General features: G+C 41.6%; 1 protein-coding gene across 4 annotated transcripts in view; it reads right to left on the minus strand.

Annotated features, from left to right (window-relative positions):
- Positions 1–1,021: 1,021 nt before the first annotated feature.
- DENND1C (DENN domain containing 1C) overlaps positions 1,022–19,208 on the minus strand; it is a 34,003-nt gene continuing 15,816 nt past the window's right edge. For 3 of the 4 annotated variants that reach the window (XM_070741562.1, XM_070741563.1, XM_070741561.1), the window contains 17 exons: positions 19,089–19,169; positions 18,304–18,393; positions 15,398–15,448; positions 14,982–15,092; positions 13,885–13,985; positions 13,308–13,353; positions 12,962–13,063; positions 11,751–11,876; positions 9,469–9,570; positions 8,870–8,957; positions 8,571–8,611; positions 7,398–7,469; positions 6,609–6,659; positions 5,198–5,335; positions 3,308–3,363; positions 1,962–2,160; positions 1,022–1,864 (listed from right to left, as the gene is read on the minus strand). In XM_070741562.1, coding sequence (XP_070597663.1) covers positions 1,295–1,864; positions 1,962–2,160; positions 3,308–3,363; positions 5,198–5,335; positions 6,609–6,659; positions 7,398–7,469; positions 8,571–8,611; positions 8,870–8,957; positions 9,469–9,570; positions 11,751–11,876; positions 12,962–13,063; positions 13,308–13,353; positions 13,885–13,985; positions 14,982–15,092; positions 15,398–15,448; positions 18,304–18,393; positions 19,089–19,169 — 2,025 coding nt within the window. In that variant the 3' untranslated portion in view covers positions 1,022–1,294. The remainder of the gene's footprint in view (positions 1,865–1,961; positions 2,161–3,307; positions 3,364–5,197; positions 5,336–6,608; positions 6,660–7,397; positions 7,470–8,570; positions 8,612–8,869; positions 8,958–9,468; positions 9,571–11,750; positions 11,877–12,961; positions 13,064–13,307; positions 13,354–13,884; positions 13,986–14,981; positions 15,093–15,397; positions 15,449–18,303; positions 18,394–19,088; positions 19,170–19,208) is intronic. The other variant, XM_070741564.1, reaches the window with a different exon arrangement.

Here is a 19,208-nt window from a genome sequence, read left to right on the forward strand (position 1 = left end):
GCACCCAAATAATAAGAAAACCCCCCCAGCCCACACCTGTTTTTGAAAAGAATAAAAGAGGAAAAAAACCCAGCCCTCAACTGGTTTTGGAAATGGTTCGAGTGTGTATACACACACACGCATAAAGGGGGGAGAGAGACAGGGATGGAAAAAGAGGAGAAGTGAGAGGGAGAAGGAATGAGGGAAAAAGGGAGGAAGAGAGAGAAATGAGAAACATGAGAGAGAAAAGGGGGAAAGACAGGAGAAGTACCCAGAAATGAGAGAGCGGTATAGAGGAGAGGAGGGATGATTGATGATTGACTGTATTTATAAGAGGATGTTACATGGGATTGTATATATAAGGGGGTTATGTATGTATGTATGTATGTATGTATGTATGTATGTATGTATTTATTTATTTATTTATTTATTTATTTATTAGATTTGTGTCATTTTGGTTGGTGGTGTGCCCCAGGATTTTGTAAATGTAAAAAATGTGCCGCGGCTCAAAAAAGGTTGAAAATCACTGCTCTAGAGGACTTGCTGAGTGGAACAGCTCATTTCCAGCATGTAGCCCTGTATCTCCATTGCCTAAAGCAGACTGAGGTTGGGAAAACAGACCTAGGAAAAGCTGACCAAGGGACACTGTTTGATAATCCATGAGTGGATGCTGGTGCATGATTGTGAATGGATGGAGTGTGACTGAGTTTGCAGATGGGCGGTGTGCACCATCCCATAGTTGATGCAGCCCGCAGTATGCTGGTGTGCAATTATCTGAGTTTTCGAATGTGTTTGTGATGGAAGAGAGAGGTATGGTGTTGGAATGTGTGGATGGTTGGTGTGCGGATGGTTGGTGTATGGATGGGTGGGTATGCAAGAAATCCCGCCCCGTGTGTATGTGTTTATTTATGGGTATTGAACTTCAAGGACTTGTTTACATATGCAAACCATGCCACTCTGCCAAACTACTTTTCCTGATATGCTGCTTGAGAAAGGCTGACATGGGAAGCAATCTTTTACACTGAAAGGAGGAAAGGTACTCTGCCCAGCCCAACAAATTCATTTATTAAAATACAGGTTCTAGGAGTGAAGTCTTGCCAGTCCGCTGTATATGAACTACGTGCTCCTTTTCCTTTCGTCTATTGATAGACACCTCCCCCCACCACCTCTGCTGTTCACAGTATTTTTATTTGCCTGGACATATGAAGCACCTCTATACCGCTGATCCCTCTCAAAAGGCCTCTGGGTCTAAATTATGACTCAAACACAATGGTTCTTTCCCCTTAAACATTCAGTCTCTTCTCAGAATTCTCTTTCAGGCCTCAAATCTTTTCTTCAGCTCCAGAACCTTAGGCTGCATCGACTGCCTAGAAACTAACTGAGGCGGTAAGCTGGTGACCCTACCTAGGATTTTCTTCTTTACCACAGAGTCATTGGCTTTTGTTTGTAAAAAGTCTGCAGTTGTTTGGATGGTGGAACTACTAGCAACCGATGACTCCACCTTTGGGTTCTCGTTGATTGAAGGTGGAAGGGTCTGGTTAGTTGTACATTCCTGTTGCAACTTGGTAGCAGTGTGGTTCTCTGGTGTAACTGGACTAGGAAAGGCAGTTTCAAGATCTGCCTTCTGGGTTGCTGCTGCTTCTGATGGCTCATTGCTAGCTTCCTGGAAAGAAAGAGTTGTGGTGTCCAGACCAGGACACCCTTTCAGCTCAGGGTAGCCATGGACCAACATCTCATTACTTGTGCTTGCAACTCTGGCAGACAACAACAAATTGTTCTCTGCATCCATGTAGCCCAGGAACGCTTTGTCCTCAGATAGAGAATCTTCACCAGCATCCTGTTCTTCAGATAGGGCTTCGTAGAATGCCTCTCTACTGGGCCTCCTCTGCAATGGGTCCGAAGACAACAGGATCAACATTCAGCTCCATTATTGCAGTTACACCTCTTTAGAGGTATCCAGAGTCTGAGATGGTAGGGCTTACCTTAGTATAGAAGTTCTCCTCTTCTAGGTTACAGAAATCCAAGCTGCGGGTCCCGTAGAGGGGCTGTTGAGCTTGGCTTGACTCCAGCAAGTTTAGTGTCTCAAAAATTTCACCTAAGAGGTCAAATTTCTCTGCATTCGGGTAACTTTCACCTACCGCCAGTTCCACAGAGGAGTCAGGGGATGGTGTTGAAACTTCCCTGGAAAATAAATATAGGAGTGAGATTGACGTTTCTGTATAAGCAAATTAGTTAATAAAATACAAGGAAAACTGTCTTTTAAGCAATTGGATTTAAGTAAAAGGATTTGCTAAAACGTGTGTGTCTCGTTTCTTCCTCTCTATAGGACTCTTCTCACAAAAGGTGCAAGAAAACTAATTAATAAAGCAGATGGATATATGTTTTGAAGCTGAGAGTCTAAGGCAATGAGTTTGCACAACACCACTAGTGGCATTCAGGAGAAGTGGTCAAACAGGAGGAGTCAAATTTAAAAATCAGCATTTTGTCTCTGCCTCTTATGCTCATGTAGTATGGTGCTCCTTACACATATGCAAATTTTGGAACTTGTGAAACCACAGGGTTATGCCACTTCCTTCATTTTGAAAAAGCCTCCAATCCTGCAAATGACTCTGAACATATTATCACTGTATATTAGAAAGCTCCCTGAGTGGCAAGGTTTTCTATAGTTGCTACATACAGGCTGTATGTAGGCACTCTATAGACTTTGTTCCATGCTCTTTTGAAAACTCTCCCCATTTAAAGATATATGTTTGGTTTTGTTCAAGGAGGGTGAGGTCCACCAGATGAGGAATCCTTGATAAGTGGTACTCATCTAAATTCCACATTGCCACTTTTTTAATGCATTTAAAATAAGTTATGTAGCTGTTGTGCATTAGCAGGGGAAATAGTGTAGGTTTGACTCACTCACTAGAGCAATTATCTTGTTAATTTACCACTAGTTAAGAGTTGGTGGCCCCTCTTGCAATGGATCTGAGAATTAATTGATGGTTTGTTACAGGGACAATCTTTTGGTTAAATTTTCTCTCTCTCTCTTCCTCTGTGGAAAAGAAGGTAACTGTATGATGAATGTACCCAGTAAGGGAGAAACAGTTTTTCCAGAGCTGATTGAACAAAGTTTTTTAAAACATAGGTCTTCCCTTTTTGGTCCATCCTGTTTGTGCAGAAGCATTTCCTCTGGGTCTGAGCCCCTTCCTCCCCCCTCAGGTATCAACTGCTCTTGGGACAGAACTGATACATACAGATAATTCATCTAATAAAGCAGAGCAGCTGTCAGAGGAAGAAGAAGTATAGGAGCCCAGCTGCCCTCCATTTGCTTAGCTTGTCTTACCTTTGAGTCGCCAGTTCTGTCTCACTGTTTGTTCTTTGTGGTCGTCTCGGGCGAGACTGAAAAGAGGAGACAACCTGTGTTTGTTTGTTTATGCATGCATGCTGACCTTCTCCTTAGACCTAGGGCAGCTCACAAAATGTTAGCAATAGCACTTTTTAACAGAGCCAACATATTGCCCCCACAATCCGGGTCCTCATTTTACCCACCTCAGAAGGATGGAAGGCTGAGTGAACCTTGAGCTGGTCTGTCTGTTATAAACATTAAGAAGAATCTTCCATAGAAATAGAAGACCAGCCAGTTGTGGCTGATCGGCGGTTGCAGTGGCAACGGGCAACATGGACTATGCCACCAGAAGTTGCCTAGGCAACCACGCTACGGCGCAGTTGCCTGTCATGTCCCGCGCTAGGCGCAGGAGCATGAGATGGGTAGAGGGACGGGGCGTCAAGCTGTATTTAAGCGCAATCTCGCTGTCCCCCTCCATCTTTTGCCATGCGGCTTGTTGGCACGATCGCAGGGCGATGAGCCGGGCAGCAAGGGATGTGCATGTGGCGCTTCTCTGATGGTGGTGGAAGAGCCGCTGAAGCCAATCTTCATCATCGAAGCAGAAGAACGTCATCAAAAGCAGGCCCCTGGGATCGCCGCGATCACCAGGGGCAGCTCAAAGTTTTTTGGGTGGCTGGTGCCCAGGATCGTTGTAATCCCTGGACGCGCGCCCCTTCTTCAGCGTGGGGTTGCCGGGAGGATTTAGGCTGGAGCGGCAACAGGAGGGGGAAGTGACCTACGGAATCCCAAGTGCCAACTGGTCAGGGTGAAGGAGGGGGGATGCCCTTGGGGCTCACCCCTGCAAGCTTACAGGCAACATGCTGGATGGAGCCTTCCCAAACGCCTTGGGTGTGGCTAAGAGCAAGGAAGGTCAAAGCCAAGTTCTTGGCCAAGTTCAGGGCCAAGGTCAAAGTCAAGGTCAAGTCTTCATTCCTTTGCTCAGTAGGGGGCCTCACCCATAGTTGCCCAAGTATGTTGAACTTGATTTCTGCCCCATTTATTTCACCTCTACAAGTCCTGATTAAATAAATAAAGTGGCCCATTAAATCCCAGTTCTGTACTCCATTGTCCGTCTCAAAATGTCTAGCACTATATAGCAGGCTATAAATCTCAAGATTATTCAGGCAAAGCCATTAACAGCTCACATGACACAGAATGTTTTATCCTGTAGCATTGCTACTTTCCACTTTATGAGGAATATATTGGAGGTTTTAACTTTTAGCATATTAGAACTTAGATGGACATTAATTGAGTTTACTTCACCTAGCTGCTCTTCTGAGTTTTTTTCTGCAGGATATACAAAATTTACTTGTACTGTAGTTAGATTCCAGCTATTTTCTCCTCCTCAGCCTCAGGGCACAAAAGCATAAAATTACATTCTAAGAATAATTATGAGAAGTTAGGAGTCCATTAAATGTTACTAAGCTCTACTTTGTAAACCTCTGGCTGAGTACGATAAAAGTATTGTTTTTAAGCTCCAAACAGTATGACTAAGACTGAACTATACAAGACATGATAGCAATAAGATATCTTATAATTTGTTCAATTACTTACTTATGTTCTGCTTCTCACAACTGCTTACACAAGTTGCACACATTCAAAAACTTCCTGCCCACCTTTTAATAAAACATATGCCCTTCTCTGTTCCTTTTGAATTTTGATGCAAGTGATCCAAAAATCTTGTGGAATTGCTGCAGAGATTTATTACAAAGGTCTCCTGATATTTGGGCCATGCAGCAATGAGCACCAGCTCTATTATTCTCCTCTTGTTCATTTCCTTCCCCGAAAGCTCCCCTGATCTGGCTTCTTCCCATCTTTAAGCCACTAACACTTCCATTCTCTCAATACCTTCCCAAAGTGCTGAGTGATGGGCAGTCGCCTTTGAAGGTTCTCAGACTGTTTATTTCTAGTAGGCAGGATGGGGCTGGAGATCTGACTGTCATTCGGGGACTGCTCTTGCTCTCTGGACTGGTGTAAAGTGGAATCCTAGAAGAAAACAGCATCTTATAGAGCAGGGATGTCAAACTCAAGACCCCGGGGGCTGAATCCGGCCCATGGGGTGCTTAGATCTGGCCTGCAAGGCCACTCTAGATACAGCAAAGGACCAACCCACAGTGCCTCTACCAGCAAAAACGGAGCTTGGGAGGGCCACACATGGCCCTTCCAGGCTCTGTTTTCAACCACAATGGGCTCCTGCCACCCTCTGCCAGCAAAAATGGAGTTCATGGGGGCTGCACAAGGGCGACAGGAAGCTGTCATGGCTGAAAACAGAGCTCAGGAGCCTGTTTTCACTGGCAGAGCAATTCAGCTACCAGATACCCCTGATACGAGTGGTGTCAAGATGGCCACACCCACCATGACCCCTGAGGACAAACACAACCCTGATGCAGTCCTCAATGAAATTGAGTTTGACACCTCTATTATAGAGCGTAAGCTGGTTCCCTCTGGTATTGTTTCTGGGGGCAAGGCAAAAGCCACACACATTAAGTCTGAAATATGGTTGCTGCTCTGACCAAATGACTCACTAGATAAATGTAATATGAACAAGACAACATGCAAGGAAAGATGCCTAATATGAAAGGAAGCTATTCAATGATGCCATGGATTGCATGCAGTTGCTCACAAGAGTTATGGGGGATACTTATCCTGAGAAAAATGGCAAAACTCTTGGTAAAGAACAAGACAAACCATCATTTTGGTTGACGACCCCCAATGACGTCAGGGACAATAATAGCTATGTCGCTTTCTAGGCAACAGTATGAAGGTGGTTTGCAATTCTCTTTTGTGGATTTTTTTCACCTTTTTACTTCCCACTCTAGCCTATATACCTGGAATTTCCTGGAAGTTTCACATCAAGGTACTAACTAAATCAGATGCTGCTAATTTTTTAAACTTCACCACATCAGCAATGCACTGACTTCTACTTGGATGTTAGCATACTACATGCAGTGTTTCTTATTCTAGGCCACTTGAAGAGGGAATGACTTCAACTCCCAGAATTTCCCAGCCAGAATGCTTGAAGTCCACTTGTCTTCAAATTGCAGAGGTTGAAAAACACTGATATACTACCTACTTTTAAAAATGAATTTATTCCTGTTCTTTCTACTTCCTTGTGGATTTTGTAACAGAGGTAATATAACATGCAGACATAACTACAGTTGTACATTAAAATATGCTACAACCGGCATCATACAATTCCCACCCCCCTTTGTAGCACTTTTTAAAATGAGAAGTTTGGAATAGGAAAGAATAGTCTTACTTTTATGCGGCTCCGTATGTTTTTCAGCCGGTTTTTAGCATGGCCCTTGGCCTGGAAGCAAAACAAAGTGATAAGTATAATTTAAGAGCCTGTAGAGGGAGGGAAGAAGATAGGAAGGGATCATCTCACAGAAAGGTTCAGCTGTGGTGGTGGTGGTATTCATCTCCCCTCATTCCCCCTCAGCCATTACCACCAATTGTCTTGTCAAAGGGATCTTAAAGGCATTTCCATTTGTTTCATTTTAATATTTGTTGTATTGTTGCCCAGAGTCCTCCAGTATTTATATATATGGTACATTTATCTATATACTCTCTCTATATGTGTACATTCTCCCTTATCAGCTGAGCTAGGGGCGGGATTAAATGTTTTTCTGTCAAGTCACCTAACATACCCAAATATGCAGTATGCTCCCCCCACCATATTTGGATATACCATGTTATTCGACAAAAAACATTATCCCCCCCCCCCCACACACACGTACGTTTTTTTTCTGTTGGATCACCCTAGTATCCTCAAATATCAAATATGAGAAGGAGCATACTGCTTCCTTTTTGTCATTTCTCTGTTTCCCTTCCTTTTCATTATCAGCAAAAATATGTTACATATATATATGTATATATTCTCTCTCTCTCACACACACACAATTTCCTTTTTATTGCAGTTTTTAAAATTTTGTCATTTAGGGTTTTTTTTCCAAATTTTTAAAAACATTTTGCAAAGAATGTATTTAAAAACAAAGAAATATATTCTTGTAAGCCATTTTAGGAGGAGGAGAAGAAATTGCCTTACATATTGATATGCATTCTTGACAGCTGGATTGGTCTTATTCTTCATAGTACTAATCAGGGCTCCTCCACTTTTCTAGGGAGAAAAGATGAGAGACAACAATTAAGAGCAAGGCACTTTCTACTGCAGCTATTGAAATAAGATACTCAAGGAGCCTCCTGGCTGGTCTGACTGAGCAAAAGAAAGTTATGGGAAGTTCTGCTACAAATGAAAAGTGGACAAGGAAGCTGATTCAGTAAAATTGTGCTGAATTTCTAACTTGCAACAGATCCTCTTAGCAGCCTATTTAAAGGAGACTCCCTGTAAGGTAGATCAGAATTATCACCATACTGGAAATGTATGTGGCATATCTTTGCGGTATGGCCAAAAGACTTAGGGCCTGGAGAGCAGGTTCATGACAAAATTTCATATTTCTCCTGATGTCACAGCATCACACTTTAGTTGGTAGGTTGGATTGGGGATCAATGTGCAGTATTTGGAGAAATTCAGAGAGCAACATTTTAGCCCAATCCTAGAAGATTATTAAAATTTGGTTTTATTCTTAGGAGACTTCTCTTGAGAACTTATGACACCAATAGAAGAGAATATATGTAGCTCAGGATTTGAACTGTGGAATTCTTCGTGTCCTCTGAACTTGATGGTTTGTTGGCAGGCATTTCATTAATCAACTAGGTAACATCATCCGTGTTCAATTAACATGGATGATGATGATGATGATGTTGGGTAATGAAATGTCTGCAAGCAAAGACCAAAGCTCAAAGAGCAACAAGGACTCCCTGATATATCGTACTTGTGAGCATACTAAAGGAATGTCTTTCAAAGTGTTTATTTTATTATTTACAATGACCGCATGTGGGCTGCAAAAATTCAGACAACTACTAAATGACAACACTTCTTCTTTGCCCAATCCAGTAGCCATGTGGAATTTTGCCTTCCAGATCTACCCTCACTATAGGTCTATTGAAAGAGCCTTATAATAACTTCCTATGCAAGAATAGGTTCATTATAAACATGAGAAAATAATTAGGTGAAAACATAACTACGGAGAGGGGCGGCATACAAATCAAATCAAATCAAATCAAATCAATGAATGAATGAATGAATGAATAAATAAATAAATAAATAACTTATACTAAAATATAAATTTCCTTCTTAGATGAAAATGTATTCCCTTACCTTGAGGCTCTCCACCCATAGCTGATAAGAGTGCATACTACCTAAGAAGGAAGAAAGGAACAAATAAATTGTTAATCTGGCTGCAGACCCTTGCAGAAAATTGGACTTGAACTGCATATTCACAATAATGTATGTATCTGACCTACAATGTCAGCTATCTCTCAGTAGTGGTTTTTTGGGTATGTATTTTTAACATAAGTTAAAAAGTTGCCCACAAAGGAGAAGATGTTAAGAAGAGCTTAAGGGTCTTTGCATATCTATGGCCCCTCAACAAGGACACAAAACAAGGTCTACCTTACCTGGGGACAAGCTGCTGTCAATCTCCTGCTCAAAGAGGTCAGAGAAGTCCTCATCTGCATTTAGCTTATCCAAACGGTCATTGATGAACTGATAGCATCCGAGATTAGGAAGATATAGAAAGAAGGGCCTTATTAGAATAAAGAAGAAAGAACCATCTTCTATTTCTCTTGAAACCAAATATTTCAGTTGTTTGGCTGGGATTAGTATGCAGAGAAGCACTTATGGTCTGCTCCTGCTCTGAGATGTGGAAATTTGACAAGGAAGTCATATTAAGTAGATTCTGAATTCTCAAAAGGGTTAAGGAAAAAAAAATCCACTCCTTTTTATCTTATCTTTCAATTCAGCCTTCCATCCCAATACATCAGAAATCTGAGCAGATTAAATATTCTAGTAATGGACTTCATCAATTTGTATAGAATTTGTAGGCTCTTTGCATGCATGCGGCTGTACGTGGCTGAATGTTTTCTGCCTTTGCCTGGGTGTTGGCTGGTGAAGGTTTTTGCTTTGTGGGATGAACACAATAGCGGCCCATTTTATGCCTCCCTCAGGATTTCCTTGAAGGACTAACTGGGAATTCTCCATGGTCACCAATGTGTACCTCCTTGAACAGCTGCAGATGAACAGCCCGCTGGAAGAAGTCCTGCATGGTGCTCGATCCCTGCTGTAGGAAATTCTCCTGGGAAAAAGAAATGCGCTTTTCCTGTGAGAAAGTGGGACACAGAAAAGAGAGGTGATTGACAGCCAGTGTGTGGCCAGGGTGGATGGGCAGAGACTGGGCTAAGGGGGCTGGGAAAAGAGAAAGTGGTAGAGAAAATCAGAGCTGCGGCCAGTGGAGGTGGGGTGAGAATAAGAGGAACCTCCCTGGAATATCCTTCTGGATAATGAACACAGCAGTGGAAATCACAGAACCCATTTGCTTTGAGAATTTCTTTGTAGATCTATCCCAAACAATGGCATTCACTCACAATCCCAGACCCTAAAGAGTTTCTCTCTGTCCAGCAGGATCAAAGGGGTTCTAGAGAGGGACTTAACCGAATGGTGTTTGCAATGGCGCTGTCATTTCTGTGTCTGACCAGATATAGGTTTTCTTCACAGGAAACATTTCTCTGTTCTATAATTAAGTATGCTTTTTTCATATTTAAAAGCCCTAAAGGCACTGTTACGTGAGATAAGGGTTTGGATTTTTTAAAGGCTCATTTGTATGAATATCTGTCCCTTTAGTGTTTCACAAAGTATGAAAAGCATGCCTGGGACAGACTAACCAAACTTTATTAACGATTTTTTCCAACCTCACCCACACCCCAGGGGCAAACTACCATATTTTTTTCGGAGTATAAGACACACCTTAGTTTTGGGGGAGGAAAACAAGGACAAAAGGCCTCTGCCTCTCAGCAATTTGCCAAACAACAAACAGCACAGATGATATACACTGTTTACTGTGCATTTCTGTGTATGTGTGTCTAACCCTTAGAAATAGCAAAGAATTGGAGAAATGTACATTATAGCAATATATTAATGGCAGAAAGTTTTCTTAAATGTAGTCACACTAACTTCTCCCAATAGATCTACTCCAAACATGACTAAATCAGAATTTAACCTAGCTGCCTTGTCTTAATATTAAACAGGACACTGTTACACTTCAGATTATACTTTTATAAATCTTTAAATTGGGTGTGACTTTTTAGAAGTATACATTAATCTCTGCTATTTAAAAGAAGATACAATAACACTGGGCCTCTTCAGATCAAGCACTTATTTTAAAAAGCTTTTTCATTTTGTTAAGTTGTCTAGAACAACAATAAAGCAGTCTTTAAAAAATAAGTCTACGGAGAGGGGCGGCATACAAATCTAATAAATAAATGAATAAATGAATAAATAAATACATTTGAATATTCTATAGAGATTTATAGTTATTGACTTACCTCCTTGCAGTTTCAGCAGTCCAACATTGCCAACAGCCTACCTCGCAGCAATTTGACTCCTTGCAGCTAGTTTCACTTTCAATTCTAGCACAGGGCTTGCCTGTTTCTGAATCAGCTGTGTGTGGGGAGGCTGATACTCAATTGCTTATTCTAATCAGGCTCTGGGCTGCTGGCTGCAAGGAGGTAAACTGCTTGGAGGCAGAGACCAAAGGGTGGGAGTGGCTGGATGGGACTACATTCATGTATAAGACGCACCTAAGTTTCCACCTTGTTTTGTGGAGTAAAAGAGTACCTCTTATACTCTGAAAAATATGGTAATTTACTTCTGGCAAAGTTTTAGCTCTACTTAACTTGTTGATTGTTGCCACCACAGAGGGGGGGTATATTTCTATAAGCCACTCAGAGTCACCATGAGTGAGTTGGGCAGCCACATATATTTTCTTTATAAAAAAAAATAAAAACCTAGTCTCTTCCACCTGTGAAGCTACCATGCTGACATCACCCCTAAAGAACTTGGAGGCTTAAACAAATAAGCAAACAAACAAAGGTGGTTCCCAACTATCAAAAATGGCCAGTCCCAAATTTGTTTAGCACTAGCAATAGCACTGAGAGTTATATACCGCTTCATAGGGCTTTACAGCCATCTCTAAGCAGTTTAAAGAGTCAGCATATTGCTCCCAACAATTTGGGTCCTCATTTTACCCATCTTGGAAGGACTGAAGGCTGTGTCAACCTAGGTTTACCTGTGATTTTTAAAGTTTTTTAATGGATGATTCTTACTTAATGTGTTTTGATTCATTTCATGTTGTAAAACCACCAGAAAATTGGGAGGCGGAGAGGGAAAGAAAGGTATTTTTCTTTCTCATGTCTCTCCTTTTCCCACAATTTCTAAAATTGCTGTGGGAGCTGTATAGAACTTCCTCTTCAAGCTGGTGGCTGGAATAAAAAGAAATCTCACCAGGCTGCAAACAAGGCCCTCACGATAGCTGCCAAATAGAAGCGCTTGGGCCCTGAGGAAGGCTCGGGCAACTCCATCCCCAGTGGCTGTAGACTGCTTTTTAAGCTGGAACTTCAGTAGGGAGACCTGGAGAAAGAGAAAAGGAAAATAATATACTGTACACTCACCTTAAACCTAGAAGACGATGTCTTCTGTGCTTATTCACTTGTATTAAACAATGGTTTGTTTTAGCTATAGTGTCTAAGACTCTAAACCATAGTAGTCCAGTTCACAAGTAATGCTATGCTAGAAAGAATGGCTTATAATGGACAATGGGTGGACCTACATGTGCTAAGATGTCATTGCTAATGCAATCATAGTTCTACATAGTACTCCATGTGTCACTAGAACAGTATCCTATCTTATGTCTCAAAACCTGTTCTATTATTATTTTTATTTTTATTTTTATTATTATTATTATTATTATTATTATTATTATTATTATTATTACTACTACTACTACTACTACTACTACTACTACTACTACTACTACTACTACTACAGTTATTTGTGAACCAATGTAGTATAAGTTAAATGTGTCAGATTGGGCTAAATCATGGTGTTTGTTGGGTAATTTTGGATAAGTTACTCCACTTAAGCCAAGTCTATCACATGGGACTGGTTGTAAAGATAGTCCTGGGCTTCATGTTAAACTCTAGGGGAAAGAGTTGGTGTAAGTGTAATAAATCGTAAAAAATGACACTTAGGACCTCAATGATATCAGATCTAGGCAAAGCAAAACACTTCATGACCACTAGATGGTAGCAGAGGAATACAGAACTCTAACTCTTCCAGATGTTTGCAGCAAAGTTATAATACTGTAACTTGAATCCTATACCTTGCCTACTGCTGACACCAGCTCAGTTTTTCCTAAATGTGGCAACAATTAGGAAGTAGTTTTGCAGCAAAAAAAACCCCCTTCAAATGTTTCAGTTGGGAAATGTCCCCTCTTCTAATTCCAGTATGCCAGTGTTGTTTTCAGGAATGGGGTGAGGAATGTATCTACATTGGGTTACTCATAAATGCTTTAGTTAATTTAAAATGAAAATGAATCATTTGAAATCAAAGTTCACATTTAAATTTTTACATCAGGACAAATGAGTGCTTGGAAGGAGGGCAGAGCTTCCTATGAAGAAAAAAAATAAAAGAAGTCTCAAGAAAGCAATACTAACAACATCACTTGGGAGATTTTCCAGATCTTGGAAGGGTGATTCCATTGTATTGTTATCAATGCTGAGAATGACGACGTCTTCCAGGGCGTTGCTCCTCACACTCTAGAGAAAGCCAAGGCAGAATTGAGAAACAAGGAGAATAGAAATTTCCTCAGTCTTCTTACCTTTAGATAGCCTGGCTCACAAGAGTCCACTGCTATTACAAAGACACCAGAAATGAAGAAATAAAAAAGGCCAAAGATGTAGAAATGCTCCAACCTGCTGCTAAAAAATATCCATGGAGCAACCTTACTTAGGCTAAGCTTAGGTCAGTTATCCTAAGGACAAGGTAGTTTTGCAGTCTCACCTCCATAAGGCTTGTGTGGACTCCTATGAGATAGGGCATAGGGGCGCTGTTGGCAAAAGAGATAAATGTTAGAACTAGTTATTTGTGGGCTCCTAGCAGGTTAGGCCCTCCTCGATCCAGTTTCTGTCTTACAATACACTATGATAGTTTTCTAGTCCCAGTTTTCTTCCCTCTTTGAAGAAGTGCTTAGGAGGAAAATATATTTGAGAAGCACAGGAATTTGCAGAGGGGGAAAGAAAGGGCTAAGTTCCCATTCGATGCAGATCTCTGCCACAAACGAAGTCATTCTTCCCTTCAGAAAGTCTTCCCTTGAGATGTAAATTAAATGTGGCCAGCTCTAGACAGATGAGAGTGCCACAGAAGACAGAGTCCTCACATGCCAGTATATTCTTCAGTTACCTCCTCGCTGACTATGAATAAACCCAAGAACTACAACCTAGCCATACAAAATGTCCTCAAAGTAGCCTCCTTTGGGTGATAAACAACATCCAAATCAATGTATTGGGTGGGGATCCATTGAAAGCTGCTCAGCCTGCAGAAACTGACTCCCAACTGAGGAAGGTGCATTTATACTCACCAGCAGTACTCAAGGAGTTTTGGGGGAAGTGCAGGGATAAAGATGTGCTGCCAGTGCATGGGATACAACAGGGAGGAGGAAGCCTGGACACAGGCTGTCAGCTATAGGGAAATGAGAGACACACCTTTCATTAGAGTTGACTGACCCTTCTCGGAAGTTGAATAAGGAGACATTTATGTAACTCTTCTTCCCAAAGTGAAATGTGATCAGCACTTTCTGGGACATGCAGAGGACTCAGAGATTTAAAGGCCGAGGCTGAGATTTAAAACAGCCTCCTCCTAGTCACTACTCATGCAGGGATAGTAAACATGGAGGTGGAGGGAGCAGGTTTATATCTGCGGTTTACTCTCTCCACATGCTAAACTCTCCTGTTTCCTGTCAACCCTGCTTTGGGCATTAGGGAGTAAAAGGCCCTATGATAGTGATGGCGAACCATTTTTGGCTCAGGTGCCAAAAGGGTGCACACCCACGATATTGCACATCCCCATGACCATAATGTAATGCCCTCCTCCCTGCACACATGTGCACAGCGCCCACCCTGTCCCCCTGTGCATGCGCACAAGTCTTGCTGAAGCCTCCGGACTTTTTGCCACCCCCCAGGGTTCAGGAAAGTCTCCAGAAACCTGGAGAGAGCAAAAGTGCCCCAAAAGGAAGCCAGATATCAGTTGCCAAGTGAGTACATGTGTGCAGGAACTTACTTAGAGAAAGGCCTTGCGTGCCCTCCGATATGGCTCCATGTGCCACCTGCGTGCCATAGGTTAGCCACCACTTATTTATTTATTATTTAGATTTGTATGCCGCCCCTCTCCACAGACTCCGCAGACCACTGCCCTATGAGCAGCCACCAAGGAGCACAATCAATTCTCTCTTTACACCTTTGTTGAATACGTGGAGGTGGTGTCAGTGAATACAATTAATTGATAAATCAAGACATCAAATCAGAGGAGCCACCTTTGTGAGAAGTGAGAACCCTTTTCACTGTGTAGATGGAAGAAATGCAGATTCCTTAACAATTGCCATTTCTAAATCCTTTCCACCCAGGTCCAGCTTAGCTCTCAGCTCTTTGCTTTGTCTTTCCTCCAGCTGCTTGGCCTCACCGTGCTGAGCTTGCTGCTGGTGAGCAGGATCCGACGCTCATGGAGGAGGCTTGCGTAGAGCTGCAGCATGTTGTTCACATCCACTGCCACAACAAACTCGGTCAGATTTCTCTGGGGAGAGCCAATACTTAGTTAGGTTTTCAGCAACCATTGTCTCTAGCCTCCATTTCTCTTTATTCTGTTTCACCCGCAGCAACTCAATGAATCTTCTGCACCATTTTTAGTGGTGGCTTTAACTGACTTTCAGAGTCTATTTTTAATGCCAGATCTTAACTTGGAAATGCAATTAAAAATAGTACAGAGAAACATCTGCAGTTACTTCATACCATAATCACATTCAGCCCTGCACATTTGTAATTATGGAAGTGGTCTTTCAAAACTGGGGGCTTCTGACTTAAAGAAGAAAATTAACTTACATTGTCAGGGATGGTGGGCAGTTTGCTAGGATCAGGGGCAATGAAATAAGCCTAGAACAGAGAAATGATTAATTAATTTAATGTAAGCTACTTTAATCTTTTATATTTGTAATGTTATGACTCCAGCCTACTCTAGAAGACTCTGTCTGGATAACCATATGTAGAAGCAGAGAGGTGATAATCGTGGCATAAATCTAGATACGTAAATAGAAGGAATCCAATTATTTATTTATTTATTATATTTGTATGTCGCCCCTCTCCGTAGACTCGGCTGCATGCTACATTACACCACAATATTTGCGACTGATCTAACAATATTCATATTTAATTAAATGTAGACATAGGACATTGTAATTTAGAGAAACATCATAAGGAGTTTTGAATTTTTCTCCTTTGTATTGTACATTACTTTTCCAATTTATTTTTTCTTCCTAGACATCCAAAGTTGGAAAGAGAAAAAAGAATAAGAAATCGCAGGCATATTTTCCCTCATTCTTAAATTGTACCTAATAATTTTAATTGAAGAAATAGTGGCTGCCTAATATAATTAGCAATTAATCAGATTATCTTTGCCCAAAACTACATTTATTAAATTTATGGAAACCAATTATAGATTTTAACATAAGGAACAATGATTTGCAGCCCATAAGCTTCCCCAGACCCAACTCTGGAAATTTCTGAACCTCCTGAAGACACTCTGCCATCATTTGTTAGTGAAACTAATTATCAGCAGCATTGTTTTGAAGTTTTTAAAAAAGTAAAGATAAAGATAACACATAAGGCACTCATTTGGACTATTGCAGCATGCTCTACATGGGGTTGTCCTTGAAGATCATCCAGAAGTTTCAGTTGTTCCAAAACACAGCATTGCAAATGAATGCATCTCATTATGCCCATGTGAACTGCAGCAGCTTCCAATAGGCTTCTCGTTGTGATTCAATAGGTTGGTTATCTCCTTTAAAGCTCTATATGACATAGGCATGGGTTACTTGAGGGACTTTCTTCTCCCAAGAACATCTGCTGGCCTCACACTCCAGGTTCCTTCTTTTACAGTAGAGGAAATATTGTTGTTGGGGTTTTTTTGTTCTATAACGGTCCTCCCCCCCCCCCCCCCGCTGGGTGAGATCATCCAAGGGCATGGGGTGAGGTATCAACAATATGCTGATGATACTCAGTTATACATATCCACCCCGTGTCCAGTAAACGAAGCAATGGAAGTGATGTGCTGGTGCCTGGAGGCTGTTGGGGCCTGGATGGGTGTCAACAAACTCAAACTCAACCCAGACAAGATGGAGTGGCTGTGGGTCTTGCCTTCCAAGGACAATTCCATCTGTCCGTCCATTACCCTGGGGGAGAATCATTGACCCCCTCAGAGAGGGTTTGCAACTTGGGCGTCCTCCTGATCACATTAGAGAAACATCTTTCAGCTGTGGCGAGGGGGGCGTTTGCCCAGGTTCTCCTGGTGCACCAGTTGCGACCCTATTTGGACTGGGAGTCACTGCTCACAGTCACTCATGCCCTCATCACCTCGAGGCTTGACTACTGTAACGCTCCCTACATGGGGCTACCTTTGAAAAGTGTTCAGAAACTTCAGATCATGCAGAATGCAGCTGCAAGAGTAATCATGGGCTTTTATATGCCTATGTTACACCAACACTCCACAGTCTGCATTGGTTGCTGATCAGTTTCCGGTCACAATTAAAAGTGTTGGTTATGACCTATAAAGCCCTTCATGGCACCGGACCAGATTATCTCAGGGACCGCCTTCTGCTGCACGAATCCCAGTGACCAGTGAGGTCCCACAGAGTGGGTCTTCTCCGGGTCCCGTCAACTAAACAATGCCACCAGGGGAAGAGCCTTCTCTGTGATGGCCCCGGTCCTCTGGAACCAGCTCCCCCCGGAGATTAGAATTGCCCCCACCCTCCTTGCCTTTCGTAAGCTACTTAAAACCCACCTCTGCTGCCAGGCATGGGGGAATTGAGATACACTTTCCCCCTAGGCCTTTACAATTTTATGCATGGTATGTCTGTATGTATGTTTGTTTTTTATTATAATGGGTTTTAAATTGTTTTTAGTATTGGATTATTGTTATACGCTGTCTTATTATTGCTGTTAGCCGCCCCGAGTCTCTGGAGAGGGGCGGCATACAAATCCAATAAATAAAAAACCAAGAAACAAACAAACAAACAAACAAATAAATAACTGTACTACCCAGAGAAACATTGATGGAAATGAGTGGCTTTATACAGCTAATAGCATCTTACAAATTAAGCAAGCATTTTAAAAAACTGAACTGTAGTTTTTGAGTCCACTTCCTTGAGGTCATCAACACAACAGCTTACTACATTATGTGTAGGCAACACCTTCTGGCCTACATAAAATACAGCCTATTTAGAGGCAGTATTTGATCCTTCTTAATGGAAAGCAGAAACAGTTCTAGGCATCCTCCATGCATACAATAGAATGAAATGAGAACAAGATGGTAGAATTATGATCCCTCCCCCACTGGATGGTCTCCAGATGTTTTGGAATGTAACTCTCATAACTCAAGAGGCTATCTTGCTAGAAAGCAAAGCAGCTGAATTCCACTGCATCTGGAAACTGAATTATGCTCATTTTTAAAAGATCCTGTTATGTTAAAAATGCAAATAAAAAAACAAATGTAGTCAGAGGAGTGGCAAAGCACTGTCTGGACTTGAGTTAGAACGTTCCTCCTTTTTGTTCTACTTTTTTATTCACAAATCTATATTGCGGTAAGTCTTAAAATTAAAATAAGATTTCTTCCACGTGCAACTTCAACTGTTAAAGTCAATTCTGCACATACCTGGAGGTTGCAGTTATTTCTCCCCAGCAACAGTTACATAATTTCCATAAACAAAGGAAGCAGACATCAGATTGTGACTTACCAATGCTTTCCCAGTGTCCAGATCCCTATTTCTGTTTTGCCTGTTCTGATCTGTCTCGGTACAAATTTTCAATTTAGTTGCTTTTGAGTCCTTTTAGAAGAAAAGGTGATTGAAAAATGAAGAAAAGATGGGATTAGTATTCTGAGTCACAGATAATTAGTAAATGAAGATCACAGAAGCCAGTGAACATGCCTAATAATTCTTCCTCTACCTGTTTTCCCCACAACAGCAACCCTGCGAGGTGGATTGGGCTTGGAGATAGTAACTAGCTCAATGTCACCCAGCCAACTTTCATGTTTAAAGCTAGACTAGAACTCATAGCCTCCTGGTTTCTAAAGATGAATGTATCTTTGCATTTAAAAAGCAAGCGATTTTTAAAAGTACAATGGTAGGCTGGGGAGGACAATGATATTTAATAGGCAAGAGGATTCAATATTGAAATTTATTCAAGTGATCACCCTCTACTAGTATCATTCCAGGATCAATGGCAAGTTTTTTCCACAGGACCAAAGAGAAAGGATGAAATCCCCAAACTTGTTGTGGAATTCCTCCTTCCATCTGATTCTAGAATCTCAGTGTGCATATGATACCTTTCTTCCTCATGCATACACTGACTCATTACTAGTTTCTTATGAGGTGCCATCCTCATTTGGCTTGTGTGTGTGTAATTGCACTTGCTGAACTGCTGCAACTCCCACATGGATGTTTAAGGTGATTAAAACTGGTGGCAATGTGTTAAGATTATCATCCTGGAACTAAGATTTGAAGGTGAGTATGCTACTTACAAATTCAAGGGTGATGGGGCTGCAGAGGCTAGGCACCGGGTGGAGATATAGTGCAGATAAGAACTCGTCCAACTCCTTGAACTGGCAGGGAAGATAAAGGCAGAAGTTATATCCTTGAAT

Source organism: Erythrolamprus reginae, chromosome 2, assembly GCF_031021105.1.
Source record: "Erythrolamprus reginae isolate rEryReg1 chromosome 2, rEryReg1.hap1, whole genome shotgun sequence".
In the NCBI taxonomy this organism is placed as follows: Eukaryota; Metazoa; Chordata; class Lepidosauria; order Squamata; family Dipsadidae; genus Erythrolamprus; species Erythrolamprus reginae.